Source organism: Sipha flava, unplaced genomic scaffold (genome assembly GCF_003268045.1).
Source record: "Sipha flava isolate LNK unplaced genomic scaffold, YSA_version1 38_pilon_pilon, whole genome shotgun sequence".
Taxonomy (NCBI): domain Eukaryota; kingdom Metazoa; phylum Arthropoda; class Insecta; order Hemiptera; family Aphididae; genus Sipha; species Sipha flava.
Window position 1 is genome coordinate 2,559,971 of NW_020273099.1, and position 10,349 is coordinate 2,570,319.

General features: G+C 28.5%; 2 protein-coding genes across 2 annotated transcripts in view; one reads left to right on the forward strand and one right to left on the reverse strand.

Annotated features, from left to right (window-relative positions):
- Window positions 1-1,425: 1,425 nt before the first annotated feature.
- LOC112688348 lies at window positions 1,426-2,258 on the reverse strand. The gene is made up of 3 exons (XM_025561509.1): window positions 2,221-2,258; window positions 2,058-2,163; window positions 1,426-1,990 (listed from the first exon to the last, which is right to left on the reverse strand). The coding sequence occupies exons 1-3, from the start codon at window positions 2,221-2,223 to the stop codon at window positions 1,755-1,757; spliced, it is 345 nt and encodes a 114-aa protein (XP_025417294.1). The 5' UTR covers window positions 2,224-2,258; the 3' UTR covers window positions 1,426-1,754.
- Window positions 2,259-7,607: 5,349 nt separating this feature from the next.
- Window positions 7,608-10,349, forward strand: part of LOC112688435 (DNA (cytosine-5)-methyltransferase 1-like) — a gene marked incomplete in the record, with an annotated part of 3,975 nt that continues 1,233 nt past the window's right edge. The window contains 3 exon segments of the mRNA XM_025561606.1: window positions 7,608-8,022; window positions 8,102-9,092; window positions 9,127-10,349. Of these exon segments, the coding sequence (XP_025417391.1) occupies window positions 8,113-9,092; window positions 9,127-10,349 (2,203 nt within the window).

Genomic DNA, 10,349 nt, shown 5'->3' on the forward strand with positions numbered 1-10,349 from the left:
AAAAAAAATAAATAAATATAACATAATTATTTTCTGAATCATTACTATCATTGGTAACTTGATTATTTAGTTCATCATACACACAAACAATGGTTTTTTTCAACTCTCTCCATTTAAAAGTAAAGTCAACATATTCATTTCTAAGATCATCATAAGTTATGTCCGGAATAAAATTTCTGATTTTTTCATATACTTTTATTAAAGCATTTGTTGGAAGTGGTAAATCTGGTTGAAAATTGTTTGGGTCTAGACATGGAAAATCGGCACATAGTTGCTCATATTTTTCAAATCTTGATGAAATACTTTCAATAACAATATCAAATACTTGGTTGTAAACATTGATTTTAAATGCACGTAATGGATCTTTAATAGGATCATCTATTGATTCATAGTCAGTAAATTGTCTTTTTTTTTCTTATTCTACTATGAGGTAACTCATTTAGAATTTCTAAAGTATTATTCTCCATTTCATCAAACTTTTTATTGCTTTATTCAACAAAAGTATTAGCTGCTTCTTTTATACATTGAAACTGGCGAGCACAGTCTTGCAAGTCATTCAAAGTTTGTTTCACCATTTGATAAGCTGCAATTATATTAACTCCATGCCCTTGTAAATATTTTGATAGAGGAGCTGTTTTTTTTAAAAATTTGTAAGTACATCTTGGTTATAGTTTCATATTTTAGCAAACCTTCTTTTAATTTTTTGCCTTGAATCAAGCATCTGGAGTTATACCTAAATTGTTTTCAATTTCATCCAATGTATTTATAAGATCAACATACAATCCATTTTGGGGTTTATTAAAATGTCCAAAAACCTTTGTCTATGCTGCATCTTTGGACCACCATCTTGTTTCAACGATAGGAAATATTTTTTTGTTGCAATTTTAGGTTATCCATATGTCCATATGTTTATATGACTCATGAATAAATACTGCACATCCTTACAAGATACCAAACAAAGAAATAGATTGGACAATTTTGCTTGTAATATCACTCATAACTAAATTTGATACATGTGCATAACACCATATATAAATTTGTTCAACCGCTGTTTTGCTCATTTTTGTGGAAAATCCATTATAAACTCCTTGCATATTTGCAGCTCCATTTGTTTTGTTTCATATACATTTTGGGTTTATATTCATATCTTTGAGAACATGTAAGAGTAACTCAACAAAATAAGAGCCTTTACTTCAGCTACACCTTACCATACCAACTAATCTTTCAAAGACAAATGTACCATTTACATATCTTAATATTATTGAGTATTGATCTGTAATAGATATATCTTGTGTTGTATCGAGTTGTACAGAATATATTACAGCATCTTTCACTTCATTATAAATTATAAATTTTATATTTTTAGCAATGATTTCAAGAATATAATTAATTGTAGTTATTGATAAAAAAGTATCTTGACCTCATCCTTGTTTGGCTACAGCATTATGACATTTTAAACTTATTTTTACAACTTTATCTAAATGTGATTTAAGCAAGGAATCATTAAGTGAATAAGCAGCCTCATTTATTTTACCTCTATAACTTAGTCCGTGCTTTCCAATTAATTTAATATATCAATAAGACAAAGTAATACATTTTGATTATTTTTAACTTGTATTTTTCTAATTAAACCAAGTCCGTGTGTTAAAAGCGAATCCACCAAGGAATATTGCTTTTTTTATCAAATAAGCAATAACATTTAATTTGTGTGTTATTGTTTCTTCATGATCACTGACTAGCTCATAAACATATCTTCAGACAGAAAATCTTTTGGAAAATGATCCAGAACCATCACCATAATAAAGACTTCTATTGCAAAATGAAGCTTTTTTCTTAACACAATAAAATATCCACTTACGATGATCTCCATCTTTACAGTTATACAATTTTGAAGGTCTGAATGGAATGTTTGTTTTTAGTTGGTAAGGATGAAATAACCAAAAGCTTGTAACATTAATACTTCTAGGTTTTATAAACATACCAATAGCCTCTGTAAAAAAAGGTTGTAATTGTTTAAAATTATAGAATTCAAATTCAGCTATATATTATATAGGTACCATTATCAACATTTGAACAGGTTTCAACTATTTCCATGGTATCAACATTTTCAACATCTTCAATTAACTTGATTTTTTTCATTATCTTGTTTTGAAGCATTGACATCTAGAAATTAGTTTTAATTTTTTAAATAGTTTAGGTAAAAAAATTACTAGAAATTACCATTATCACTATTCAGATTTTCTTTTTCATTTTCAATAACACTACTGTTACATTTTTTTAAATTATTGTCACCTAAAGATGAAAATTGGAAAGTATATTTATAAAATTATTAAGTTAAAACATAATACACCTAATGTTTTATATTATTATATATATATATTTTTTAATTTAACTAACTATTAACATTATTTTAAAATTGAATACAATAATACAATTAATGTATCAATTTACCTTCTAGCTTAGTATGATTTGACAAATTGGCTGTTATATTAGCATCTAAAAAATGCATAATATACCTATAATATAAATATATTATAACATACATTATCAATTAAGTAGGTACATCTAATTATACAACTGTTTAAGTTAGGGTTTTATACTTCAAATAATGTAAAAAATTATAAATATAATAGACACATTCAGAACACAATTTGTCTTAAATATTTTAAGTATATTTATTTGACAAATCCTACTTATTTTATACTGCTAATTGCTATCAAATGTGAAAATGATACAAAGATACCTATATAAAATATAGTGTAATTTTAGTTAATATTCATACATAACATTATATAATTAAAATAATTAATAAGCATCTATATTGTTATAGTAAATAATGTATTAAATAATAAAAAAAAATTATTACACAGTATGGCACCCATAGTTATACTAATGCGAGTACTTACTTAATTTATTTTTTTTTGCTTAGGGTATTGACCTTCCTTTCTAAGCAAATATTTCTCCTTTTTTTTCTTTTAGCACTTCCGCTTTTAAGTATTTTTTCAGAATTGCCCATTGAAAAAAATAAAACAGTAGCACGTAAACGTCTGTTTTAACCAAGGCCTCATTAAGAAATTTTTTTCGGGAAGGGTCCAAAACATGTATATTGTAATTTTATTAAATTTAAATTTTAACTTTTGACATTTGGTTAAAAATAAGACAGAAAAAGATTTAATCTCTTTTTATTAAAATTAATATCATATTTTCATATATTATGATGTAAAATTAAAAGCAGTCAATGATTATTTGGAGCTTAAGTCATTTTTGACTAAAAATATTTTTAGTATTAAAAATAAATAAATATTTTAAATATTCGTAAAATATTGAAGAAAATTTGAGGGGGTCCAGACACACTGGACCCCCCCCCCCCCCGATACGGTCTTAGTTTTAACTGTATGTACAATATATAAGAACTAAAGAATTACATATATAAAGAATACTAAAATTGAACTAAAGAATATAGTATGTAACACTGATCAACTATATAACTTAAACTATCAAGAAAAATGACTAACGAGTAACCGCGAGTAACGTTAATTCTGCACTAGTGCAATAAGTATATAATAATTCTAATTCAACAATTTGTGATAAGATACCAGTAAAATAGTAAATATTACAGTAGCGCACACAAAATACACGATAACATTGAAAAAGTCCAATGTTTAGTTTAAATTATTCTAAAAATAGTATCTACAACAACATATTTGTGAGTTATTACCCACCTCACCAGTTATCAGTTTCAACCGTAACCACTACCCGTCGCCATCCAGTAATCAAATTCGGGAGAACTTTACTCGTCCCATCGTTGTTATAGTTGGTTAAGGTTTATAGATAATAGATTTATTTTATAGATAATTATCTATAAATCTTGGTAGTTGGTAGCATAGAGTATATTACTCTATGATTGGTAGTAGCCTTAGATCATATACTCAAAAACGGCATAGACGGAGCATCAGTGGTTGGCGGGGTTGGGTAGTGCGGTCACAGTTATTACCACAGCAGTGTTGTCATTTCTGACAACAGAAAATATGTTTATTCGCATATTTATAGAATATCTTATTACAAGAGGAAGTGAATACGTGATACTTAGTAGATGGGCAAATGGCTATAAGAACCAACAATATTTTTATTATAATTTGATTTTGACCAAATATAGAGGCGGTTTGACATTTTAAAAGTAGGTAACTTTATTTCAGAAATATTTAAATACATTACAAATAATTAACATTAAATAACTTTGGTACAAAAAAGTAATCAAAAAAAAAAAAAAAATCTGTTTTTATTCATTTCGAAACAATATAAGTCTTGTATATTTTTTCTGCATTGATCCACATTTCTTTTTTTCTTTTATAGAAGCAGCATGGTGGAATCTTAAGTTTAGAAATTTAATAATTATTAAAGCTATAACTTGATCCCTATGTGTGTTGAATAATTGTTGTCCACTATGATCATTCAATCCTTGAAATATGGTTCTTTGATAAATATTTCTTTTAATTTCATTGATCATTTTATTTTTGATATTTGGTAAAAATACATTATACGATTGAAAAACTCTCTCTGCCTCTTGACAGATTTGAACCACATCTTGAGATGGATTAATTAATGCATTATTTCTGTCCTTAATCTGTATAAGTTTTGATGAATGCCCCGTTTGGTCAATCAAATATGTATGACAAAAAAAAAAAAAAAAGTAATCTTATCAATCCGTTATCATACAATGATTTTTAAAACACAACAACCGATTGCCCAACCTGAAATTTTATTGCGCATGTGCGTAGTAATTGAGTAATAGTCGAACAGCTCACTCACGTCTAACCGCTGGAACTATACCCATGCTCCGTCTATGAGTATAAGGTCTATGGTAGTAGTGCGGGTAGCTGCGGGCCGATAAAAAATCTTTTGTAAAAGACCACACTTAGCACGATGCGTATCCGCGGGACGCTAATTGTCCCGTTTTTGGTAAACCTGTATAAGTATTTTTATATAGAAAACCTCACATTCTTATTGTGCTCATTTAAAACTATTTCCATCCAAAATTCCGACAGAGTCGATTGCACGTACCAGTTTAATCAAAAATTGGTAGTACTTATAGATTTAATTCAGTAATAGAATGAATTTGATAATCAAAATAATGATATTAGACTTTTTATCAAAAGCAAATTAATCCAATTATTTGAAAAAATTGTGTGTTATAAATTTATCAAAAACTTTAAAATTACATAATTGCCCAAAATCATTTGATTTTCATAAATATTTATCGAACATTGTAATTTAATTAAATTTTATATTAATTATATAAATAAAATAAAAAAACACAAAATACAAAATTTACGTTTAATAATAAAATAAAATATAAAAAATTATAACATTTTGAATAACATTGAATATAAAGTTAATTCATTAAAATTGAATTACTATTTAAAAAAATAATATTATTTAAACTATTAGGATGAAGTAGATTTTGGAGATTTTGTCATCTGAACTGTTTTCGAAAACACGTGTTCGGAAGGGCCGTAAGTCGCTGGACACGCAAATATATGAGTTGAAAATTATAAAGTTCTGGAAATATATTTTCGTGTTAACTCCAAAATTGCAGAGGACATTTGGTATTACTTAAGTAGGAGATTTCTGGTTATTGACGGAGCATCAGTGAAGTTGAAATGTCAGCAGATAAATTAGTTTTGATTTTTGAAACTTTACTTTCAAAGTGTTCCCATAAATAATATAGATTCAACCAGACGCGGATCCAAGGGCGGTAATGAGGGTTATGACCTCCCTCCCAAAAAACATCAAGATTAGGTCTTTCGTGTTTATTTAAAAATTAAAATACGCATAAATTGCATTTTTAATTTTTTTTCAATCAGATTTTTTTTTAACTACATTAGTTAAAAACATATACATTTATTTTTATATAAAAATATATAAAAATAATAATAATAACGCCTGAAATATGAACATACATCTTCAAAACCATCTCATGTTCATATACTATGAACACTACGGTTTACAATATATTACATAATAGGTGCCAGTGTAGCGTGTGATCTACCACTGGTAGGTTAGACTACCAGCCTGTTTTTGGTGAACGCGATTTGTGAACCGCTTAGTTTACTCTTACTAAATACACCACGAGGAGGTGGGCTCACACGTTTTTCAAAAATCACAATTTAAAAATCACATCCACATAATTTAAGTTTCCTTTAATAAATATTTCAAATAAAAGTTTCGTTTTAAAAATCACAATTTCAAAATCATATCCGCATAATATAAGTTTCTTAAAATTAAAGGGACTACGTCGTCTCATGCTTCGTCGAAGTCGGAAAGCACACTAAATTGTTATCGGCTATCGGAGACGAAATATATCGTTTACGTCTTTAACGATAAATTACCGATAAAGAACTGGATAGTAATGGGTAGATCACAGGTAGAGCACATGTAAGCGGTAGATCGCACGCTACACTGGCACCACATTATATGAACGATGAAACGACTGAATCACTGAATCGTTCATTTATGGGAATGATTAGTTCCCCATATCGTACATAGTCGATACGGAGAACGATGAATGACAAGTAATACATATGAACAATTTATAATAAATATGAACGATGAACGAGTTCTCTGAACTTGTTCATTTAATGAACGATGAACGACTGAATAGTTCACCTAGGCCAACGATTAATTCCATATCAACCAGATTCGCGTTTGCTTGCGTTCGGCTAATAGTGTGGGTCATAATCGTTGACCGTGGTCACGATAAACGATAGACTATTTTAAACCGGGACGGTGGTCGAAGAATCATGATAAACGATAAACAAATGGCCATTAAGTCGGGTTCACATTACACCATGACGTGTATTTTACCAGACCGTGTGCTTTGAAAATGTGTGATACCAATATATATCTTATGGTGATACTATCAAATTTTTGTTACATATTTTATCAGTTTTTTTATTAGATGTGAAATATTTTCATAAGTTTCAATAAATAATAACTGATGAATATTAAATTATAAGGTAGAAAGTATGTATTATATTATTATTAGGGCTCGGAACATAATGCACTTAAAAAGTACTAAATATGCATGCACTTATGCGCTTAAAAAAGTACAAATATGTACTTAATTTTTTTAACGCAAAAATTGTACATAAATAAAGATATTTTGTTAAATAATCTCGTACATAACAGTACAAATGTTGTAAGTATATTATACTTAGCTAAACATAATTTCTAGGTATAAATATATAAGATAAAATAAAATATAAGTAAAATAAATAGCTTGAAATTTGAAATTTTCTTTCAAAATGTTCTCATTAGGTTTTTCATAGTGTCATGAAAATATTTTCAAGGTTACTTAGCAATAAATTGAATAGCCCAATAAAATCATGCAAATGCAACACTTTCTGAGCCCTTTGTTATTATGAATAATGTTATCATAGAATATTCAATTATTACTATAAAATCGGTAATCACACGTTCAAAAGTTGGATAAAATCAACTTCACGGTATGTTATGGTTAATGAGGCAATTTGTGTTTTATTATACGGTATACCTTAATGTAACAATATGGTTCAACCAATCAGAGATAATTATTTTAGAAGACACGACACGGCACGGTGTAGTGAGAACCCGGCTTCACAGATACCTAAGTAACCCAGTAACATCGAGTAGATAAACAATATTATTGTATTGTATCGTATTGTTTATCCATCTCGATGCCCAGTAATAACCAATTATATGATAAGATTGTGGTCACGATTCACCTAAGCGGTTAACGAACTGGGTTTCATGTCGAACCTCCAACACTTGTCAACGGTTGTCTGTCGGCCACGTTTTAAACAACACATACGCACTGCGCAAGCACGCAGTGGTGCTGTACGCTTTTTTATTATAATATTTATGCCTGTGTAATAGATCATTTTTCTTGCGTTACGATTTATGATTTTCATTTAATTGTTGTGCACAAAGTTTCACTTGTTAAGGAGTCAAAAAAATTTCAAATTCGCATTCTCAACAGATCTGGTAAATTTAATTGGATATTTAATTAAAAATTACTGCATTATATTTAAGAATTGTATAAATATAGTACCTAATGTTATAGAATTTTGTACAATGAATAAACATACTGTTGCCCAACTTCAAGTTAGAGAATCCTCAGAACCAGAACAGGACCCGAAACACATGGTATTTACCGTTGTTGACGAGGAGAAAGGTAAGAAACAGTGCGAGTTATGCAGTCAAATTAAACCAAAATGTGTGGAATTACCTGTTGATGCAAAACTCGAGTGCATTGTATTATCAAGTGAGGTTTTGGCAAATGTTTACACGGACAAATTAGATGTGATACATCATAACTTGATCAATTATTGTATATATGATGATAATGGACACATGTGTTCAATTGATTCAGGAGTTATGGAAAGAAATGTTCCATTATATGTGTGTGGCTATGTAAAACCGATTTATGACCATGGACCAGGTGGAGTAGAAGGAATTGCTGCTAAACATTTAGGACCTATTTTGGAGTGGTGGTTATCATCATATGACGGAGGATCTCATCCATTAATAGGTATCACTACTGATTATGCTGGTTACTTATTAATAGAACCCCATCCTGATTATAAAACATGTATGACTTCTGTAACTGAAAAAATACATCTAAGTAAAATAGTTATCGAAACAATATTAGATAATCAAGAATCTGATAATCCAACATATGAAGATATTTTGAATTATGTAGTAAACTCAGTAAATCCAACAAGTGGTACTAATTTTACAGAAGAAGATTTAATTGCTCATGCACAATTTGTACTCGACCAAGTAATAGATTATGATTTAAATGATTTCTATCATTTACCATTAGGCGATACACAATGTATTGAAACATTGACTGAACTTTCAGGAGCTGTAAAAAATAATTATCACTCTAAAGAACTATTAGAAGCAAAGAGAAGAAAGAGGTATTTAAAAACTAATATTACCCAACGTGAGTTTAGTAAAGCCACTACAACAGAATTAGTGAAAGATGTATTTGAAAATATATTTGCTGCTCAGTTAGATGAAAACAAGAAAACTGAAGAAAAAAAGAGAAAGTATTTTTGAGAATTTACTTACTGATATCTTCAGTGAAAAAATTAAAAATGTATTACTTTCCATGTACAATAATGAAAGTAGAAAAAGTAATTATGAACCCTTAAGAAAACAAATTTTTGTGGTTGTAAAAAATCAGTTTTTAACCATACCGTTAATTGGTCGCATAGAATATTTGTATAAAAAAAACTTGAAAGACAAAGCACACATAACATTATTTATGCATAGTTATGAAACTGTATTAGGAGAAGCTTCAGATCCTCAAGAAATATTTTCTCTCAAAAAGTGTATGAACATTGATCTTACTCATATAGTTAAAATATTAGATGTCACTCAAAAAATACCGAGGAAAGATTGGTTTAATCTTGGTGGTTCTAAGTTACAAGAACTTTTAGAACCTGTCAATCGAAATAATAAAAAATCATTTTTTTACCAGTTACAATATGATGATGAGTTTGGAAAATTTGAATACCCAGAAGAATCAAATAATGATAAAAAAGATAAATATTGTAAAAATTGTGAAGATAATTTTTTTAAAAAAAAATTACAAACTCCAGAATTACTTGAGTTTATTGAAAAGGACAGTGGTATAACATATTACTATAAATTAAAATTTCAAAATGAAGAATATAAAATTGGTAATTTTATTTATCTAAAACCTGGTATATTCTCGATAGCAGCAAGATGTAATTTCACTGAATATAAATCATTACAATATCCTGCCTCAAATAAAAATAAAAATAATCAAATATTAAAAAATGTTGATGAAACTAAATATCCAGAATATTATCGTAAAACAATAGAAAACATTATGCGAGGCTCAAATGAAACTACCCCTGATGCCTTTGAAATAGCTGAAATTTTAGCCATATATATTGTTGAGGGGGATAAGAAAAATGTTAAAATTATTGTAAGACGTATGTACAGAGCTGAACAAATCCCAATGGATGATAATTATAAAAATGCCGATATGAACATGTTATATTGGTCAGAAGAAGAGTTCAGAGTACAATATGACGATATTTACGGTAAATGTTATGTGGCTTTTATAACTAATATTCTAGATCCTTTAGCTTGGTCTGCTGATGGACCAGATCGATTTTATTTCTCTAAAAAGTATGATTTTTTAACTGGTACTGTTATTGAGGATTATCAACTTCCAAGTGCAGCTAAATTGACTGGAAAAGAAGTATATGTAAATTATCAATATAAGTTTGTGGATGAAGATAAATTGCAGTATATACCATTTCACAAAAAAA